At 41.9% G+C, this 23,270-nt stretch overlaps 1 protein-coding gene across 1 annotated transcript in view; it reads right to left on the reverse strand.

The window, feature by feature from the left end:
• The window catches only part of LOC128740794 (neural-cadherin-like), a 126,837-nt gene that overhangs the window by 38,799 nt on the left and 64,768 nt on the right, over nt 1-23,270 (reverse strand). Inside the window, 7 exon segments of the mRNA XM_053836360.1 lie at nt 4,395-4,585; nt 9,172-9,363; nt 9,428-9,661; nt 9,726-10,511; nt 17,387-17,603; nt 17,686-18,124; nt 18,202-18,213. Coding sequence (XP_053692335.1) covers nt 4,395-4,585; nt 9,172-9,363; nt 9,428-9,661; nt 9,726-10,511; nt 17,387-17,603; nt 17,686-18,124; nt 18,202-18,213 — 2,071 coding nt within the window.

Raw genomic sequence — 23,270 nt, forward strand, 5'->3', positions numbered from 1 at the left:
AGAACGGGCAATATAGCGGCTCAATGCACGACCAAAACAAAGCTAGCTCAAGCGTCATTTGCTAACCGTTACACTCGGCGTGACTTACAGAATAGGGCCCATAGTTTGGTATATACCACAATATTTGTATGATAACAAAACCAAAACAAATCGATGCTAAAACAAAATATAAGCGAGAACAAAGAGCCGATGCGCTTTACAGATATTTTTGATTTCTGGGTGCTTATGAAGATTGAAACATATCTTCTTTTGTCACCAAAAACCATAACCATTTGCCAGCGTTGCTGAAATTTTGCATGATTTTTATCATAGCTAGACACAGAAAAAGAATTTGTGCTAAAAGCTTCTTTCGAAATTTTCGCCTGTGTTCTTAGACTCTTTAATCTTATAAGTCTTGCGAAATTTCGTAGTAAACTGTCATTATATGAGGGATAACAAGATATTTCTTTTTCTGTTTCCTGAAGCCAAAAACTTCATCAACATGAGTGCAGTAAATTTGCATAATGTTCAATTGCAATTTCTCAATTTCAGTAGATCATTTTAATTTAAATGCAAGCCTTACTGAAATGAATATTTTCTTTATTCTGTACCAGAAACGAAAGAATAATATGACTTTTGATTCAGCGGGATTTCTAGCGGGAAATTGACTCTAAACAGCGGGATTTCAGCGGGAAATCGACCTCTGGGCAGCGGGAAAATGGGCAATCGACCTGGTAACACTGGTCGCCATTCACCACTCAGCTCCATTCACCGCTCATTTCAAACAAAAAATCCTTATATCTTTTTAAAATGGCTCATTGTTGTAAAAACTATAGACAAACAATAATTTTGTATGTTTAATGATACGAATAAAACATAAATTTCCACTATATTTATAAAAGCTCATTTTCAAAATAAATAATCTTCATAGTGAGGAGCGAAAAATGCCATTTTAATCGCGTGTTTATTAAGACCGAGTGCAATTGACTAAATTAATTTTTAGCTCAAGCGAACATTGCTTTGGTTATTTAGAAACTACATATTCTTCTAAATAACGTGAAACATGTCTATAGTATTTACATTAGCGTTTTATTCTGCTATAGATGCCAAACCCAAAATATGGGTCAAAACGCGGGTTTTATTTATTTGGCAACAAAAAAACATGAGCGGTAAATGGCATGGCACCCATATGGGCGGTGAATGGATCATCGTATTTGAGGTGAGCGGTAAAAGGGGTCGTGAGAGTGCATTACTGTTTTAAAACGAAGTCACTATTATTAAATATTTAGAAGTCAAGTGATTTTTTCTTGTAAACACAATTGTTTTCTCTAGCTTATGTCGCAAATTGCGTTTCGATGGACCTCAATTTAAATTTATTATGGACAAACTAACTTAGAATCGTTTTTAAATGAGCGGTAGATGGTGACCATACGGTATATTGCTGTTTCTCGCTTCTGTGCGAAAACTTTCCCAAAGAAAACTAAAAACAAAAAAGATTCTGTTACCAGTTTTGATCGCCGAATCGTTCGGATTTCCAACTCTGTTCTGTGACTCTTTGTTCGTTTCGGCGTGAAAAATTAGTTCTTCAGGGTCGTGCAACTCGAAAACAGAGTTTGTCCAATAATTAAAAGCATGCTGGAAGCACGTTCCCATACCCTGTTTTGGTTAAAATTTTTGGACACCAGATTTCTAAGAAAAATATAAGGAATGTCATATCGGTTCGTCGATGTTAAAATCAGATGTGTCATTCTTTGACCGTGGATCAACTTGTGAGCAAGCGATCACTTGCTTACAAGCGAAAGATCGCTTATATCAAGCAGATTCATGCAAAGTTCAATTTGTTTAATGGAAACATATATAAGTATCGACTGGTTCTGGGGTACATTTGTTTGTTCGTACCAGTAACGTAATCAGTGAATGACATTCTGTCGAATTCGTTGTCTACTTTTTCTATATAAATAACGATTCGTTTTGCAAATGGTGTTACTGTTTAACGTATTCTGATTCAATAATTCGTATGCAAGTTTTCTGAGGAAGATGTCAGTCAAGGCGTTCAAAATCTGACCACTTTTTCACTTTTAAATTTTGATTGTACATCATTGCCTTCCTATAAGCCCCTATAACCCTATAGTTCTACATGACTGATCATTTAGAGACAACTGGCAATATCTTATTCAAATCGTTCGGTCCGCACCGGTTTAACTGGCATTACGAGTAAAAGCCCTGTTTAAGTTATATCAATTGAAACTTCATAAAAACTTGCAAGAAGCTGCCTGCTTGCACGCCAAAAGTAAGCGACTTGCGAAAAGTTTTGCATGAAGTGTTTCAGTTAATGACCAAATAAAAGGCGACTTACTGTCGCGAAAGTTTCGGCACTAGTGCGCCTTCTGTTTGCGCCTTATTCACTTTCGTAGAAGCAAAGTCAGCTCTGGCAAGGATGAAAGATAAAAACAGTTTTAAACATGGGTAGTTTTAAGCAACAAATAGTGAGTATAAAACTAGCCAGTAAAATTGATATTAGTTGTTTATAAGGTACTTTAAGCAGTTGTTTCTCCATAATACTACCTGTCTCACGGCAGTATTAGAAATTTCAAATTTTTCCACTAAATAAATATTCAAATGCTAATATTTGAAAACTGCTTCAATTGCAAAAAAGTATCATCCTAAGTAAATGTTACTGTTGAATTTTTGGAGAAAGTGACCATCTTCACCTTCTAAAGTGATGCTTCAACAGGTCCTTACGGACACTCAACACCGGATTCCCATCGGAAATATGTATAATCCAGTATCTTTAAACTTTTGTCCAACTTTCAATACATTAAACATGCATTTGCGGTACGGATTACAATATCCTTTAGCGCACCGCTAGCTAGTAGAAAGAAAAAAAAACTTGTCATCCACAGCTCCAACCCGAAAAGTGTAAACCACGCTTCCGCAAGTCCCTGTTTTCCATTATTTGCTCCCCAGCAATAACCGGCACTTATCTCTTTGCTTCTTTGCGCTCAGCTTCTACTTTCCCCGGGAACAAAAGTGGTGTTCCAAACTGTGTCGCCTACCATGAAGCCTCTCGAATGAATGCTTTCCCGAACAGAGGGAAAACATTCGAAACAGGCAGGGGAAAAAAAGCATCCGGAAATTTGTTATTTATGATAAAACTTTTCTCTCTCACCCGGACAGTAGTGGCGTTCTTGTTACCCTCTGGGTGTGCTGCAACAACAAAACGCAAGAAATATCCGCGTTTTGTCCGCGGGAAAGTGGTCCTACGTGAAGCACGGGTTAGCGATTTCCATTAGCGCGCCGCACGGTGCGCGCGTGTGACGTTGGCTTCTGCCTGCTGCGGCGTAATTTGCGGTAAAGGAGGTTGAAAATCGTTCATAAACTGATGAGCTTGGAGGTGCGCGAGATTCGGTGCAGTCGGAGTTTTTTTTCTTTATAAGGCAAAAACGAAGGTGAAAGCGAGTAACAAGAATCATGACGGCGACAGGACTCGCATCTGCACTTGCTGCTACACAGCAGGAGTAACATCCACGATGGATTTTATTCACAGGCTATTGAAAGGATGAAATTTAAGGCAGAACTTTGCTCCCAACATGAGATCAATCTGTTGCAGCAGTAGCCAGTAACTCGTGAAGACACGGGACGGGAAAAATTACATTCAACCAGGTGGAAAAATTGCTGTTACTATCACATCGTTTGCAACTTTAAGCTCCATTAGCGATATTGAGGTTTATTAGCAGGAAACTCATCCATTTTCCACCTGAGCACCAGGACAATAGATTGTACTTTTACGAGATGAAAAATCTTGTGAATTAAACCCTCCACCAGCCAGTCGTGACGACTGCCCGGCCCGGATCTGCCGTTCTGTATGTGCGGAAAACAGAGTGAAAATGGTTGGAATAATAAAAAAAAAGCACTGAAAACTATGGCTAATTGGAGCTGCTGCCAACCAGCGAGATGTTGGTTAGCTAACTGTCTAGCTCTAGATGTTGTGGTAGTGGTGGTACGGGATAAATATTTCCGGGAGAGTTTTTAAAGTGTTTAAAGTGAAAACTTTAAAAGGATGTTCAGAAACGGCAGAGCAAAAAATTTGAGTGATTGTCAGCTCACTCGCTAGAGGAGCAACTGCATCTAAACTGGACGACCAGCAAAACTACCAATCACTTCGCTAGAGAAAAAATAACAGAACATAAATAATCATCGCGGAACATTCGGTAGCACAAGTCAAACGCAGTGAAATGAAATAATCCAATGACAAACAACAGAGGCAAACCAAAGCAGCGAGTGTGTGAAAACGAAAACAGTAACATAGTACAAACAGTATATACGAGAGAGAGAAATCAATGCTGCGCGACTGCAGGCTCAATCAAATAGGGACGCACTAGCTAAGAGTAGTGGTACGTGGTGTGGGCACCGACCTGGCTTTAATGGAAACGACTTTTCCGCCGACCGGCATATTTTCCTTCACGTAAATCGGACCATAAACTGTGTTGTCCCACACCGGTGGGTTGTTTGCCCGATCGACGACGTCAATCTGCACCTCGACCGTACGTGACAGTGGCGGGTATCCTTTGTCCTGGGCCATTGCTTCCAGTTTGTATGTTTCGCGCTGTTTTTATTCGGGTTTTAATTTTTTTTTCGTGTGGGTATGTGTCCGATTGGGTGGGTTTGAGTGTGAGCGAATGCGTGTGATGTTGCGTATGTTGAGAATCGAGATTAAAGGAAAAAGGTTGACGGCGAGAAAACGCGAGGACCCGTTAATTACGATACGTGTCACGTCGGTTAGTCCCCGGTTACAAAAATCGGTCGAACACGTCACAAAAATTGCGTTCACGTTGTTGTGCGGGGGGGAAATGTTGATGCCGCCGTCGTCGGTCATCGTCGAGGCGCAGGCGGTTCGTGTTGGTGCGGGTGAGCGGGTGAGAAAAATAGAGCAAAAAACAAACAGTCGATAATCACACTAATATAGGATTTTCAATTACTGAGATGGAACTCTTATTCATTTTTTTTTCGATGGAAAAAATATTTAATAACGAACGAAGAATTGAACATTCTCGGAAAAGCCGGCAAAATTCGACGGAATCAGCAAAAAAAAAGTCGGTTGACCGGTAGCCCTCGGCAGCAGTTTAATGGTCTTGACGATTTGTGTCGCAGGAGGAAAATAGCAGCAGTCTGGAGAGCAGCGTAATTGAATCTGGTACTTAGCTTACGATGGGTTAGGAAAATGTCTGTTAGTTGCAATAAGGTTATACTAGATACAATATTAAAACAAACTAAGGATATAGAAATATCAATAGCAAATATCGATTCAGCACGTGGAAAACTTCTCCGTCAAAAATCGAGTTGAAGAAATGTTCCACGAGGCGTGAATTCTTAGGTTAGTATTTATTAGCCTACGAAGGACCGTTGTGACTTCATCGTTCATTGCGAGGGACAAACGCTTGGATAAACCGAGAGCCCCACCCACATAATGTTACGCAATCCAGCCACCCCCTTTCGAACGATGAAGCACACAAGGTGGCCCATTTTTCTACTGGTTGCTCGGTTCGTTAGCGAAGACACCTTCCCCCTGGTGGTGTGTTACCTACGTTACGCTATCGTCGGAATAAGCAAATATACCAACCTTGCTTTGATCGATGTGACTACCGTACCGACAGTGACATTTTCTTTAATGTGAATGGGGCCATAGATATTGCGATCCCAGATCGGCGGCTTATTGTTACGATCGACCACATCGAGCTCGACGTCGACGTCGGCGGTGGAGGGCGGATCGCCCCGGTCGGAGGCGTACACCTTCAAACGGTATCGCTCACGCTGGATAGCAATGCGGTTCAGTCCGAATTTTCAGAACATGTTTTTTTTTTAAATTTTCCGTTAATTTATTTTATGCAGTTCAGGTTTTAACGAACAAACAATAATCGTTTTTGAGAGGTTCATCGAATTTTCAGTTTTTTTTGGCGGTTCAAATCGATCGATTCAATCAAACATAAAATCATAGAAGAAAAAGAAAGAAATGAAAGTAAATTAAATCGATTGCCAGTAGATGAAAATCAGTTCGTAAAAATATTACTTATATAATTGACAAACAACTAAGCACAATATTCTGACAAATACTATTATTCACATACTGAAACGGAAGCTGCGAAACACAAAACAGGTAACGAATGATAAAAGAGTTTGTTTCGTGAGGACAGGAAGAATGTTTTGTATTATATCGGCTGAATATGATGTAGATGTGGGCGTGTTCTGAGAAAAAGGCAGAATTTCGAAAACAGCTTCCACTAGCGGCCGCTAGAGGTGCCACCTCGAGAAAGCCAATTCGTTTTATAGCATTTATACAAGAGATGTACAAGATGCATTTTAGTGTTAGAGACACTCGAAGATTGGTGCGCTTGCATGTGTGCAGTGTTGGCAGTATGTTGTCGAATGTTGAGATGTCAGCTAAAATTCGAATAATCAGCTCTAGCAGCTACGGGATAAGGGGGAACTAAAACCTATTGGTTCAAAACTAATAAATCTAGTAAAAATAAAGGATTAGACTCTGAAACTGATGACTAATTATTAGTACAAATTTTGACGACTGGCTACCACAGATGAAATTTTTTAGGACTTAGTAACGAATGAATCGCTAAGAAACACAAAATTTAGAATTAGTTCTGTATTCAAACAGATAGCGATAAACACTTAGAATTAGGGCGTTTGATTTTTTCTAATTGGAGCTATTTATTGGTCAATTGCTGAGACTTCAAGTAGCGCTACTTACAGGGTAGCATCCCTTTGTGATTGTTTTTATACAAAGTCACGGGCGATTATGGTCGACAAACGATTGTTTTACCAAGAAAACAACAGAGAAGAAAAGCAATTAAACCAACAAACCAACTGAAGTAGGTGCATCATAATCTAGAACTAAAATATATAGAAAATTAAAATCATATAAAACTTAATCCTATATCGAATAGCTCCCCGTTCTATGAAGATGGAGAAGGAAAGAAGTATTGAAACCGAAGTTCAATTTCAGTTCAATTTTTCTTTCGCCTCATGACAAGCAAACCCAAAATACGCGACTTTTTTTGCGGGCATGCAAGGAAAGTACAGGAACGCATTCCAACCGAAAATTCGTATTCAAATAGGAGAAACTTATAAAATGCCACTAAAGTAGTTTTGCTTTTCTTGCAAGTGTGTTATTCTCATTTTTTGTATCTTTTATTACATTTTCAGGATTTCGAAGGAATTCGGGGGGATAGGGAATGTGAGTTCAAACAGAACAATTACCAACTGAAAGCCAAAAGGTACAAAAATTGATAATCTAAAATCAAAAAACAGTTTCTCACACAAAAATGCCGCCAGTTTCCTAATTGACTTATTGTTTTTTTTTTCTTCGACGAAGCTCAAAAAATCTTATGTTCGTCAGGTTATTTACAAAAACCTTTTCTTTTTTTTTCTTGTTGCAGTTGTCGCACGCCCCATTACAACATGTCGCGAAAATGTCACTTGTTATTTCGTATTGCTTGAAAACATAAAACATTCTACGTAAGAAAATGACTACCAGAAAATAACACGTCTATATCGATCATCGCTGGAAAAATCTGCTGACAGGCCAAAATTAGCGGTTGCCTCTGGTACTCCCCTAAAAAGTTCTTCCCCACGTGAAGACACACTGAATTAATCGACATTAGTATTACTTTTTGCAGTGAAACCTAAAAAATACATCTGGTAATGCTGGCAAAAATGACATCAAAAATGTTTTTGGTTTTTCTTTGTTTATATATGTAAAAATATGGCGCCTGCACCAAAACGTCAAAAATTCATTATTTTGGAACGCCCAAAAACAGGTGTGTGAGAAAATCGAAACCCGCACTACCGCGTTTCATGCAAGTTTCATTAATACAGTCGTTTGAAAAACAAAACCGAGTACGATTTGCTTCGATTTTCCCAGCAAAAAACCCGTAAAACTGAAACTATTAAATAACCACAAACTTTGTGCCGAAGAAATAGAGAGGTTCACCCACAGCATTGCAGGATGCAATTTACACTATATGTCTTTTTTTTGGAAAACGAGACTCTAAACATGAACTATAATAATGTATGTAATTATCAGATTGCGAGAATATAATCATTAATTGTGCGCTTGAAACAATATTACCAACCAATCAAACGAAAGCAGCTGCAAACACACACACACGTGGTGCACTAAAAATAGAAATTAGACAATACTTTCACTGGTGCAGAGATTGTGTCGGTCAAAAGTGCGAAATACAGTGCGGCAAAAAAATCAGTGCTTTGTTAGATACGGCCGGATACGGAAGATGCAACGGGTTCCACACGAGCCCCCAGGGGAAGGAGGCGTCTCCAGCGGACGGTTGACGGTCTACACACACACACAGGTGCAGTGTGGGATGATGTGTTTCGCGCAACGTTTTGCGTACTGTGAACCTAACACAAGATTTAGCAACTGATAATATATAATTTGTGCTGAAAAAGGAAGAAAAAGCGTTTTTTCTATCGTCAACCATCTGTGTTCTTCCTGGAGGATGGACTTCCGTGTTGTAAGTTTAGCTGTAAATGTGCCACACACCGTGAAGGACTGTTTTGTGTCTGTGCTGAATAGAGTTGCTTGTGTCCGCCACCAGGTGGACCACTCAGTCGCACCTGTTGCTCATTGTAAGAGCGTAACGCGCATGTCCCATAACGTTATGATAACCGTAACTCATTCACAACACAAAACAAAACAATCCCCCAAGCGGTGTGTCGGTGAGCTTATTGGTATTTATAGTTCATATCACTACGGCATACAACGGTAAATAAAAGTTTTGGAAAATCATAAATACATTTACAAAAATGGTGCAGAGTTATTCAAAACCAATCTTCAAATTAGAAACCGAACTGAAAACAGAAACAAAGAAATCATGATGCTTGGGTCGTCTGCAAATAACTCCTCTGACATCGCATCTTTTCGACTGTCAAACTTTGCTTCAATATTATGTCTGCGGCAGCCATATTAACTTAATCCTCGAAGTACATTTCGTTACCCTTAAATGCAATTTGTTCTCTTCTTTTAATAGTAAGTAATAAATTGTTATTCTAAAATTAAAATTTGTAACAAATTCTGATCTTTGAAAGGTAGATAAAAATTATACTAAGTGAGTAAGTCAGAATAAGTAAGCAAATCAAAATAAAGGACACACAAAAACTTACGTCTAGCGGCTTCTTCAGTACGATCCAGCCGGACTCGGGCTGAATTTCAAAGTACTCCAGGTCATTCGGACTGTGCGGTGCACTCAGTGTGTACACGATGGCTCCATTGTTGTCAGCGTCCTCATCGGAGGCCGACACACGCAAAATATTTGTACCGATGCTGGCGTCTTGTTTGACATTTTCCACGTATTTCTAAAATATTCAAATTCAATCATTAATATTTTCTGCCTTTCCCCTTTCACGGTAACAGTCTAACCTGTCGATCAAACAGTGGAGGATTATCGTTTACATCGGTAATTTCAACCGTAAAGGAGCAGACACCTTCCAGACTAGGTTCACCTTGATCGGTAGCCTTCACCGTAACGGAAACAAACTTTCCATCGTCACCCTCACGATCGAATACTTTATTGGTGGAAACCTCTCCCGTTTCTTCGTCGACCGTAAATTTGGTGCCTTTTTGATTCGGTTGCTGAACAATTGAGTATTTCACCTAGCACAGAACAAAAACAGACATTAATCCATCATCCGTCAACACACTCACAAAATCAACTTACCTGCCCATTGACACCCTTATCCTCATCGGTCGCCTGAACCTTAATCACCGGACTACCGTTCGGGGCGCCTTCCTCCACCTTCGGATAGTACGTGCCGCAGTCCTTGAATACCGGCTTGTTATCGTTCACGTCCGTTATGAACACCACGACAACAGCTGTAGATGTGTGGATCGTTGCATCGCCATTAATGCAGCACGATCCATCATCCATAGCTGTTACATTCAGCTCATACTTGTCGCGATCGAGCGAAATCCCTTTGCTGTGCAACCGAATAACGCCGGTAATCTCTTCGATCACAAACTGACCACTACTGGTTCCACCGCCAACGAAACCAAATCGCACATTATCTCCGTCCTTGTCGGACGCCACGACGGTGGTTACGAGAGTATTCGGTCCTGCATTCTCGTCCACGTTAGGAGTGTACACTTGTTGCGAAAATTTAGGCTCCTCGTCGTTCTTGTTCTTGGTGTACACACGCACGGTAGCCGTTCCGGTTTTGGCCGGTTCACCCTTATCCTTTGCGGTCACTACAAACTCGTAGTAGGCATTGTTGTTATCCGCATCCAGCTGTTTGTTGTTCACGATAATACCGTTGGAGTCAACGGCAAAGTGGTCGTCGGATACGAGATACTCGATTTCCGCATTCGCTCCCGAATCTGCATCCATTGCCTTCACCTTGAGGATGCTGGTTCCGAGAGGAATATCCTCGTCCACGTTATGCGCCTGATAGTCGGGCAGTTCGAACTTCGGAGCGTTATCGTTCACATCGGTTACGCGGATTGTGAGCTGAAAAGGATGAGTGTATTAAGTATTATTTATTTTTTGATGAATTCTATATACGTTAGTTATGTAGTGAATCTTGATGATAAGAAAGAAATAGGGTTTTGTAGGAGTTAGCTCCCACCAGAACAAAAAAAATCGCTGAACGTTTAAGCCCCATTCTTAATTGGGGATGGCTTCGATTGAACACCAATACAGACTAACACACGCGACCGTGCAAGCGGTAATTCTAGCGCCCCGGACATGTTCAAGACAGAGTTGTACAATTGCCTGAAAGAAGGTCAGCTGGAAGATTCTAAAGCTGGTGGTATTTGTTACCGGTGCCTCCGACGGACTCCGAGGGACATATCTACTGGATAGAAACGAACAACACTTCGAGAGAATCAAGATGACCATATACTTGAAGGGTGAACACGACCATGATCGATGCATAAAGCAGTGCCAGCTGGGAAGCCATCAGGGAGTAACCCCGCATAGAATACAGGTCCTAGAGCAGTGGTACCCAGTGCTTCAAAGCGTGTGTTCGAGCAACTAGAATCACGTAAAGTACTAGGGACTTAATAGTAGCAAGAAGCGCTTTAGGTCATGGTGTAATTGTCGATACTGGAATATAAAGGCCCAGCGTGGGTTTAAGCGCTACGAATTAAATGGTTCATTCCGTAAGAGTCACTCGCTGGTGGGTACAGAAGAATTTCATCGAATGCAGTATGTTTTAACGCAAGACTGTCTGCCACCGGTATCATCGCAGTGGCGGTGGAAGATAATGGGTGCTACAGACGAAGAAATACCAGGAGAACTCGTACTTGATAAGAGAGGAGTCGTTGGTCAAATGGAAGCATGACTGCGCCAGTGTCGAGGATGGTAAATAACCATCTATGGTCATACCGGCTCTGGCAATCTTCCACTTGACGCAGTTTTTATTGGATCACGGTTATTCTGTTAATAGCTATTCCAGTTCGGACAAGCAGCGGCGTCTATTTGTCCAGGAATTAGGAAATGCAGAAGAAACGCCTAAGCATTTGGTCTCGAATGCCGACTATTTGTCAAGGCAAGCTGAACCTGGACAGCATAAGGGACGAAATTTGTTGAAAGAAGAGCATTTGCAATGAAGACGACTACGCTGCTAGACGAATATCTCAAAAAATGCATGGGAAATGGAGAAATAACCTGGAAACAGTAGCTCCGTGGTCGGTCAGAAACCCTGCAACAGTGGCCATAAAAAGATGGAAATGATATTGGCCGGCAACGAAGTAGTCCATAGATACATCTGATACAGATACCCAAACCCACGTTTTTGTCTAAGAGTGGTTTATTCAACTATTGTATAGCTAAAACCACTGGAACAAGCGTTTGATAGGCTGCCATACAGCAAAAATGTTCCTTGGGTTATGTTTGAACGCGCTGTTTCAACGAAGCTGATTAAGCTGATTCTAGCAACGCTTATTTATTATTTTGATTATTTGATTACTTTTTTTATGTAAACGCATCCAAATTACCGGGGTTCAGATCAAAAAAGTACCATTAGCGGGGTTTCATGGTAGCTTACAAAGCGTGAGAGAAGTCCAAAAGGTGTTAGTACTGAGGTGGAGCTTGGGAAACGATTCATAGCAGTCGAGGAGTTTGCATACCTCGGTACGTTCGGAACATGTAATAATGGCATGAGCCGTGATGCCACGCGATCAATCCCAAGTAACATTTTGGGGTTTATTACACTCTTACGATGGCATTTAAAACCAAAATTAGTCTTGATGACCACCATAAGAGTACAATAAAACTCACATTGTTGCTTGGGGTTGTAACTACGAATGGGTCTTTTAACAAATTACGTAGCCAGCTAAAGTCCCGAAGCTTCTTAACTCGCACAAAACTAGCACTCTACCGAATACTAATTCTGCCTCAATTGTTTTGATCACCGTATCTAAAACCAGAAAAAAGACGATAAGCCCGAAGTGACGCTGCATGCGGTAGACGAAAATGGAGATGGGTTTAACAGCGGCATTCCGCTGAAACCTTGCCAGCAAGGTGATCACCCTGAAAATCTTGTTGTCGTAAGTATAGTTCAGGAAAGTATACGCTGTAGTCGAACAAGAAGAGCTATACCAGATAATGCTCGAGTTTAGATTTCTGGACAACGTGGTTGATTGAAGCCACTCTCGAACGGGTAATATGGTGCGTATTGGGTCCACTCTCGAGTCCCTGCAAAGGACGCCGAGGTTTGTGGCAAGTGACTGAGTTATACGGTGTTTAATATCGCTATCAAGGGTGTGTCCCGGTGAGCGAGCATTAAAAAAAGCAAGATTTTCAGCCAGAGTAAACAGCTCCTAGGCATCATGGACCATTTCTACGTTATTACATAAACTTTTTTCCGACGTAGGTTATATACGCCAGATTAAAAATGAGGGCTAGAAGTGGATTGAGAATCTATGCGTCTAAAACCAATTTCATGCGCAGTAAAAACTCCAGATAGGACAATAATTGTCTCCCGTGAATAGTGACGATAAACTTGTAATGGTTGATGAGTTCATATTTTTGGGATCATCGCTGACAACAACACGAGAAAGGGGATGCAACGTTGCATTGAAATTAGAAATCGGACCTACTTTGTCATCCACAAGACATTTCCAAGTGGCACACATTAGGTCCATTTAGTTGAAGCAACCGAATTACGACTGAAATTAGTTATAATTCGGTTACCACAACTACTTTGTAACAACCGTGCTAGTAGGGTTCCGGTCATGGAGTATACGCCACCGCACGAGGCCAACGCTGTAGAGAACGAGAATGATATCGGTAGTCCTCTACAGTTTTCCAACCCCCCCCACCCTTTAAGACCAACCTTATGGCCGGTTGTTTCTTTAGGGGAGTGTAGAGGGGGGGGGGGTCCGTAGCCGCAAGGTTATCAAGTCTGCTTTGACAAGCGAGTGGTCGTGGGTTCGAATCTTAGTAGAATCAAGCCATTCCTTGTTAAGTGATTTTAGCATGGAGTTATTCTCAGGCCCCTCATTTACCCTCATGCAAATGTCCCTCCTATAGTTAAGTGTACTGGTTAGAGGTACGAATGAGTCCTCGCCAGGGACGGCTATAATATGGGATAGTACTGGGAGCGAGGAATGAGTTGGTAAAGTAGATCAAGCTTTGAAGGAAGGGTAAAACCCAATACACACGCACGCATAAAATTTAATAAGCATATCGCTCATTCGTTAGCGATTATAGCAAAAAGAAATGCAGTGCAGGTCATACAGCAAACATCCAGGCGATATCACAATAGATCAACTATACTGGTCGCAGTGACGGGTCCACACATGGAAAAAAGGGGAGTGTAAACGGAAATCGGTGAGCGGTGCATGCGCATGAACTATGAAATGCAGATACTTTTTGGAGGGATATCCTTCGTACGACAGTCACTGTCACTGGGCTGGCTACGTCGCGAGCATGCCAGACGACAGTATGGTGAAATCTATACTCTTCAAGGATCACCTAGCCTCTAGCGTAAGAAATAGAAGGGTCAAACCTGCTAGATAGCTCGACCTGATGTGGAAGCTAACTCGCGAGTGTCGTTACATTCAAGAAATTGACGACATAAACCCGCGGATCGAGTGGAGTGGAGACGAGTTCTTAACAGAAGATTAAGAAGAAGCCAACAAAACTCAGAAGCTTGTTGGACGGAGATCACTCGCGAGAACGAGAATAACCTATTACGCTCTGGGCAAGTTGGATACGGAAGTCGAAGAAAAAGCATCCCCGAGCTAGGTCGAACGAAACTCCCTGTGTTTCGTGCTGATTCTCTCAGCGTTAGAAGACACGTTTAAAGAGACGACGCATTTAGAGTGGCCAGGACCTTATAAGAACACTAAAGCAATACCAAAACCAAAACGTGGAAGTATTGTTGTATTGGCTAATGCACACTTAGTAGGGATCCTTATCCTTAGTAGGGAGACATATTCCGGAACTATCCGGATGGGTCAACAGGCGCAACGGCGAAGTAAACTTCCACCTGACACAAATTCTGTCAGGCATGGTTGTTTAAGACAGTATCTGCACAAGTTTGGGCAAGCGGAGTCCCCCGTGTGTCCCGAATGCGTAAATGTTGAGGAAACTGCAGAACATGCTTTCTTCATATGCCCTTGTTTCGCGGGCGCTAGAAGCAACATGATGGCAATGAACGGACAGGACACTACTCCGGATAACTTAGTCCAAAGGATGTGTTCCAGCTCGGACGTCTGGGTAGCGGTCAATGCGGCTGCTACCCAGATTGTACTTGAGCTACAAAACCGCTGGGAAGACGATCATCGGCGAATAACCATAGTCCAGTAGTTATCTAAGAGGATGCGTTAAGCACAATAGCCCCTCTCCGAAGTAATACCGATAAGGTGGTGCCCGGGAGGATTGAGGCTGGAGACTCCAGTAGGGTCGGGATACCTGGGGGGTCGGGATACCTAACCTCACACCCTGAGTTGTCTTCTCAGGTATCTGATAGTATCGTTTCTTCTAAGGTGCTCAGCAGATTTCCAGGATCATAAAAAAAAGAAACATTTTGTAGGGATGGTCGGATCTCGGGTTTTCAGACCCGAAACCCGAAAAAAACTGACGGTGACGCATGACTGTTGTAGGTTTAATAATAGAGATGTCAGGCTTGTTAATAGTGGGGTCTTCGCCGGTATTCAAAAGGTGGCTATAACTGGATGGTTACGATGGACAGGACATGTTTTAAGAATGTCGGACTACTACCCTGCAAAGATGGTGTTCGCCTTAAATCCGGTAGGTACAAGACGATCAGGGACGCAGCGAGTAAAATGTTTAGACCGGTGGAACGAGATCTGGCAGAGAGTACGAGGTTTACGAGTAAGAGGAATTGGATAGCGGTAGCCTACAACCTCGTAAATAGGAGAAACTCTGTTCACCAGGCTTTGTCTCAAGGCGGCAAGCCAATTAGATAAGTAAGTAATGAACACTTAGTGTTGCTGAAGCGCTACTGAAATGTGTCCCGAAAATTTGAAGATTATTGTGGAGCTATTTGCGGTGAGGAACTGCCAATCTGGTTTCCTAGAGTACAAACGAGGTAGGTGCTAGAGGTTAGCTTAGACTTAACTTCGGGAGACTGCCCGTAGTTACGCTCCGTGATTGGCCGAACCGGTAAGGTTGCACAAAGAACCAATTGAATGTTACTTGGGACTAGCCAAAGAGGTACTAGTAGCTGCAAAAAACTAAAACTGAAGCTAGCACTTGGATCGGACGAAATCTCAAACGCGAGCTTGAAAGTGGCAATGGAGACGTGTTCGGTATGAATGCGATAGGGAAACTGCTGTAGAGGACTATTCTCAATAAATTGACGGAATGTTTAGAGAGGCTAGGTAGCTCGGTTTTCAGAATGAGAGATCTAGGTATTCTACAGTGCCAGAACGGGGAGGCCGTCACTATATCGGGCCTTAGAAGGATTCCTGAATGCTTCCTGATAAGTCTGTGAAGGTTTTTAGAAGCTACTTCGAGAATCGATTTTTGCTCTATAAAACAACCAAGGGCCAGATATCGATAAAGACTACAGCAGGAGTCCTATCAGGTACTATATTGAGTGTAACGGTCTGAAGCGGGATCTACAATGATGTATTAAAACTGATTTTACCCAGAAGGGCATAAATCGTAGGTTACGCAGATGATATTCCAGTTGAGTTGACTGTTATAAGACTAATATGAGTCATTAATAAGTTGATATAACAAAAGGTATCGCAAGTATGCTGCTAGGGATTGTGAGACAGTAGAACTGATAGAAATGTTAGCGACCGAGTCAGATATTTCGGAAGCTGAATTCAAATTACAGATAGTTCACCATAAGGCGGTTCATAGGACTAAGATTATCGTTAGAGCACACCAGAATCACAGGTTAGTGGGTTCATAACCGACTAAACTTTAATAACCGCGTCAACTACGCCAGCGGCAAGTTGGCAAAATAGATCAATGCACACTGGCCATATTATTAAGTTTTTTAGAATTAAGTGCCACGCGGGTTATACCAAAAATTTCCGATCCAAGCAGCAAATGGTGCATTTTTTATAGGAAGGTTGAACAGCGTTTCGCCTGGAGAGGACGAGAGTTACCAGCGCGCATGGTCCTAATCGACGTCACCTTGGCGAAGGACAGAGAATGCGGAGGACACCATTTGAAGCTGAACAATCGGTCATAAGGAATCGTCAGTTCAAGTAAAATCGCATTGTTGCTTATCATTTCAAAATTGTTATTTCCGTTCAGTTTCAGTTCAGTTTCAGTTCAGTTTCAGTTCAGTTTCAGTTCAGGTTTAGTTCAGTTTTAGTTCAGTTTCAGTTCAGTTTCAGTTCAGTTTCAGTTCAGTTTCAGTTCAGTTTCAGTTCAGTTTCAGTTCAGTTTCAGTTAAGTTTCAGTTAAGTTTCAGTTCAGTTTCAGTTCAGTTTCAGTTCAGTTTCAGTTCAGTTTCAGTTCAGTTTCAGTTCAGTTTCAGTTCAGTTTCAGTTCAGTTTCAGTTCAGTTTCAGTTCAGTTTCAGTTCAGTTTCAGTTCAGTTTCAGTTCAGTTTCACTTCAGTTTCAGTTCAGTTTCAGTTCAGTTTCAGTTCAGTTTCAGTTCAGTTTCAGTTCAGTTTCAGTTCAGTTCAGTTTCAGTTCAGTTTCAGTTCAGTTTCAGTTCAGTTTCAGTTCAGTTTCAGTTCAGTTTCAGTTCAGTTTCAGTTCAGTTTCAGTTCAGTTTCAGTTCAGTTTCAGTTCAGTTTCAGTTCAGTTTCAGTTCAGTTTCAGTTCAGTTTCAGTTCAGTTTCAGTTCAGTTTCAGTTCAGTTTCAGTTCAGTTTCAGTTCAGTTTCAGTTTCAGTTCAGCTACAAAAACAATATCGATTATTTGTCAAAGAAATCGAACTTACCTCCACCGATGTTGAAAACCCTCCGGAATCTTCTGTTGCCGTTACCACCAGCGAATAAACGTGCGGCTGCCTCAAGTCTTCAAAATCTAATTCCTTCGCCAGCTTTACAATACCGGATGTAGGCCCGATATTGAACGTTCCAGCGCCCTGACCTTGAGCTTTCAACGTATAACGAATCTCCCGGTCGGCAAACGATTTCGCTTTTACCGAGATGATGCTAAAAGAAGGCAGCCATTAGTTATGTGGGTCTTTATTTCAAAACAATCCAAAAAAAATTGTAGGTACTCCAAGCAACTTACTCCGAGTCCTTCTTCTGATTCTCCGGGATCTCAGCCTCGTAGCTCGGCATGTAAAACTGCGGTGCTCGTTTGCCACCTACGATCGAAAGCCGTTCCTCCGGGGTACTTTGGAAGCGCCGGTCGTCCACTTTGCCGTTCTGATCTTCGGCTTTCACGTACAGCACGTATTCCATGTCCAGTTGAAACAGATCGGTGCCACGCGTACGCACCACACCGGACCGTTCATCAACTTCGAACCGGCCACCGGTTCGATCTCGAACGATGAAATAGTGAATGTTATGATCCGTGTCGGGATCCCTTGCCTGCAGGGTGAACACCGGCGTATTTGGGGGAGCATTCAGCTGCACTACCGCTTGCATCGGCAGGGGGCGATTGATGAAGTACGGGGGCTCATCGTTGACGTCCTTGACGTGAATGATCACCCGCTGATTGTCGGTATCTGTGGGCAAAGGCAAACAAGGCAAATTAGCGTGTTGAGTTGAGATTGATGGCAAACAGTGGCAGAAGTTCACTTACATTTCAAACCAGCTGTAGGATGAACGATGCATTTTCCGACCAGTAGTGTTTCCCCGGTGATGCAGTGAACGGTGCGTGAAAAGAGAAGTTGAAAGAAAAAAGAAACATAAATTATTTTCCGAGCGACTACGATAGCTTGCGGTGGTATGTAAACTTTGCAACGAGGACTTTGTCGTAGGAGTAAACATCAATCAAAAATGGTACTGGTGCTTTCGATTCGAGCTTCAAGGAGAACTTTTTCAGCGAATTTACCAAAATTATCGTAACAGTCTAGTGTTGGATTGTTAAATTATTCGAAAATTAGTTCATTTAAATCACCAGAAAGCTGGTTGCAATTCTTCAGATAAACTTTTGAATTGGGTGTGAAGCTTTCATTTTTCAGATTAACTTTTTCGTAAATTTCATTTGAAACAATAAATCATCTTCACCAGTTTAATCTTCGAAGTGACATACTTTTGTTTTTCTGCGCTTCCAATGCAAAATATTCCTTTTTGCTTGTTTTCATAACCGGCATTTTTTGCTGTTCCATCGACAGACTTATTTCAGCATTGTTTTTATCTGCAAGCCAGACCTGACCTGGTCATTGTGATTCTCTACTTAATGCGCGGCTGGCTGTTCTTTATGAACACATTTAAGAGCTACCTCAGTACTAACTAAATGGTGTGTTTTTTTTTGCCTGACACCAGTTAAAAAGCATTCGCTTGTTTCGCTCGAAATTGCGTCTAACCGGACGAAACTAAATTACCTCGAATCTGTTCAAGCTTGTCGGATCCTATTAGCTGTACGAAAGAAAATGCAATTCGTTTGATGAAACTCAGCTAGATTTAATTTTCAAAATCTTCTTTCTGATATTGCTTATATCAAAATTTGTGCCTCAACTGCTACAGTAAATTGTGATTTTATTTATTTCAATCAGATTCCATGGACGAAATTTCCTAGAACTAAGAGTAATTTGATTGTCAAGATAATCCACTCTATTGTCATAGAACTCATCAAAAGGCAAGCCAGGAAATACCTTGCTAATCAATTATGCGTTTATCTTCTCCTGGTGCTAAGACCACGCTGTCAGGACGGACGTAAATTGTCATCCAATTGACTTTCAATTAAGCTTTCTGGACAACGATGCGGCATGGCAATGACGACGACGACGACAGATGGGCAAGACGGGCGCTCGGTGTTCCTTAGTAATCCGAGACCGGAGACTAATCACCCACCGAACAACCGCCCAAAACCGCCCGGTGCCGAACAGTCGACAACAGCCTCAGTAGGAGGACTTCAAGATGACAACCCTTCCGGCACACCAAGCCTGCCGCCACTTCTGGTCCTCGGGGCAGGCAGTGCATTCTCATTATCAAGTCAATTTGCAAACCGATGCAATGCAATCGGGTCGTGGGTTGGCAGCACTCACAGTGAAACTGTGTTAATCAACTGTCATCTTGTCGAACGAGCACGGAATGACGTTGTGACTGGAGAGCACTACTGTGACAAATTTGCACAGACCTGTCCTGAAATCAATTATCGCAAGCCACAATTGTGGAGTCTTGCGGTCGGCTGAAATCTGTCCCTGTTCGTGCAGTGTAGGCTGGTACTCCGAACCGGACTGAGGAAGGTGTTTTTCGAACGTCGTTTGTATCTTCGGTGTGTATGATGAATATTTAATGAAAAAAGTAACTTGTTGATTGTTGCTGGTATCGGTATCAGGACATTCACCTGTGAGGTTTGATGGTGATGTATTTCACAGATAACTGTAATCTTTGCGGCTGACAGTGATGATACTGATAAGATATAATTAATCCACGTAAAAGCGTCATAGTTAATTTTGCTGATAGCTCATTTTTTTTCAAAATTATAGTACAAAATCAAAATTTTAAAGTTTTTTAAATGTTGGCATTTTTTGTGGACTTATGTACTTGCAAAAACTATGTATAAAAAAGAACAACGCAGGAACAGAATCTGCCGATGAAATTTTTCGATTATCTTGAATTATTGTTTATTTCAAAAATTCATATTTCTTCATACTTTAAAACGGAAGTCTTTACCAACAAACGAAGAGAACGGTAGTAGAAAGTAATTATGTCAAAGGTGTTTATTAAATCCAAACAGAGTAGGATACGGCGTCAAGGGAAAAAAGCAGAAAATTAGGTAAAGGAAGATCATCAAAGCAACGCTTATTAAGTTTGTATAACGTTCCTCTTCACCCAAGCTGGGAGATCTGCCGACATTTCTCCTTTTCACTTCACATTTCTTGGATCTACAATTGCAGAACAAATTTTTTTCATTAAATTCCAAGGAAACTCTCTCAGCAATCTAGAAAAAAATATTATCAGCAAAAAGTTTTTCCCTAAATTTGCCACGGCAATGAAAAACCCCTCAAATAAAAACTATGTTCTACGTAGAAAAATTAGACGAAAAATTTTCTAAATATTTTTGTAGTCAACGATATACGTTTCTGTAACGAAAATTTCACGAGAGCACGCAAAAGTAAAGTCAAGTGTCAAATGTCAAATATCATGTGTCGAGTGTCGAGTGTCGAGTGTCGAGTGTCAAGTGTTAAGTGTCAAGTGTCAAGTGTCGAGTGTTAAGTGTTAAGTGTCAAGTGTCTGGAGAGTTTGCGAGAGTTACACTGACAGTGACCATCAGGCGATCCGGTACTACATTGGCCAGCGAAACACTGTGCCACCAGAGAGGCATAAAATCCACGAGCGTAAGTGGAAAACGAAGCAATTCGACAGCGCTCTTTTTGTCGAAGCTTTGCGAGGCCAGAGAGTGGCCCTTCAGTCCGGGACGTAGATGAGCTGACGGAAAGGTTAGTGAGAGCATGTGACACAACCATGCCAAGAAAATTGGAACCCAGGAACAAACGACAACCAGCGTACTGGTGGAATGAGGCACTAAGCGAACTTAGAGCTAGATGTCTCAGCCCAAGAGACGCGCACAGCGAGCAAGATTTGAGACGGAAAGAGAGGAACGTAGAGAAGTCTACAGAGTGGCTAGGGCTACGCTGAAACAGAAGATCAAGCGGTGCAAATCTAACTGTTTCAAGGAGCTGTGCCAAGACGCCGATGCCAACCCATGGGGTGACGCTGAAAGGTCCCTCGATGCCCGCTGAAACATGTCCAAACAAGCTGAAGATGATCATCGAGGGACTCTTTCCGCAGCATGCCCCAACGACATGGCCCCCGACACCCTATCATGAGCAAGAGGATAGCAACGCCGCAGAAAGAATAATCACCAATGAGGAACTGGTGATAAATGCAAAGGGATTGAAGACGAGAAAAGCACCCGGAATGGATGGAATCTCCAACATTGCTTTGAAAACGGTGATCTTGGCGTTTCCGGACACGTTTAGGTCGGTCATGCAGAAATGCCTTGATGAAAGCCACTTCCCAGACAGATGGAAGGCGCAGAAGCTGGTGCTGCTACCTAAAGCAAGTAAACCACCGGGCGATCCTGCTTCGTATAGGCCTATATGCCTGCTGGATCTCTTTAGGAAAACTCCTGGAAAGGGTAATTCTCAGCAGATTGACGAGATACACGGAGAGCGAGCACGGATTGTCAATCAAGCAATTTGGTTTCCGAAAAGGAAAGTCCACGGTGGATGCTATCCGGACAGTAATCGAGAGGGCCGAGAAGTCGTTAATGCAGAAACGGCGGGGTGGTCGATACTGCGCCGTGATAACCATAGACCTTAAGAACGCTTTCAACAGTGTTAGCTGGGAAGCAATCGCCGTAGCGCAGCACAGAATGAGGGTCCCCGACTACTTGTGCAGAATTCTGAGGAGCTACTTTCAGAATCGAGTGCTAGTGTACGACACATCAGTTGGACGAAAGTCCATCAGGATCACGGCGGGCGTCCCTCAAGGTTCCATCCTCGGTCCAACGCTTTGGAATGCAATGTACAACGATGTGTTGACATTAAAGCTACCTAAAGGTGTCGAGATTGTCGGCTTTGCAGACGACGTTGTACTAACGGTCACAGGTGAATCGTTGGAAGAGGTGGAAATGCTGGCCACTGAAATCATAGACATGATAGCACATTGGATGCAGGGAGTAAAACTCCAGCTGGCTCACCACAAGACGGAAGTAGGGTAAAGAACTAGTTTTAAGCAGTCTAAGCGGGTCACTGATTGTTTTACCTTATTACAAGCGATGGGTTGACTAAGTGGGGGATATCAGCATACCAATCTTCTTGCTATCTTTAGTTCTTCCAGCTGTTACCATTGGAAGACACTATTGTTGAGCTAAACTTTTGATTTTTCGCTTTAAAAGTTGGAGCGGCGGAACTAATTTTGAACAGACCGAACCCATTTTCACCCGCAAGGTGCTATTTTAAGCGATCCTGAAATCTGAATTTTTTTACGTCCCGTTAAAAAATCCCTCGAACTTTTCCCCCTATTCAGTAAGTTCGCGTTCCTATCCGCGACCTACTAATCGGCATCTGATGCGTAATCGGCATAGCGTATCGGCATAGATGCGTAAAATGCCATCTGTCTAAATTGTTTATCGGGGCATACACTCACCGCACCGTTCGGCAAACGGTATTCGTCGTCTCTTTTATTCTCTGGTTTTCTTATGGGAAACTGCGAGTTTGACGTCTCACTCGCTGTTCATAAGGATGGTGGGAGAACAAAAGAGGTAAACATATAGCAGTACAAACGATCCGCTTAGAACAGTGTTGTCAAAGCAAATAACATTGAAACACATCGTTGCTTTAATAAATCACTGAGAAAATCTTCGAAAATTATTGAAAAAGCTGTCTTTTGTGTTGTTTTTAATAAAGAAAAATTAATTATGAACATACATTTCTCTTGAAAGTATTGAACCACGTTTTCACCATAGGAGGTTTCAGTTAATTTCAAACTTAAAATTCTTATTTCCAGAACCGAAACAGTGTCTTGGCAACACGATAGTTCATCAGTTGTGCTGCTAGTGGTGAACAGGTTCCGTCAATTCAGAATTTGTTTTCAGTTTTGTTAGAAAATAATAAAACTTTTGGCTAGTGACAAAGCCTTAGATAATAGAAAAAACCCGATTTAATCCACCTAGTGGTGAAAGGAACCTTTGTTATA

The sequence above is a fragment of the Sabethes cyaneus genome, chromosome 3 (genome assembly GCF_943734655.1).
Source record: "Sabethes cyaneus chromosome 3, idSabCyanKW18_F2, whole genome shotgun sequence".
In the NCBI taxonomy this organism is placed as follows: Eukaryota; Metazoa; Arthropoda; class Insecta; order Diptera; family Culicidae; genus Sabethes; species Sabethes cyaneus.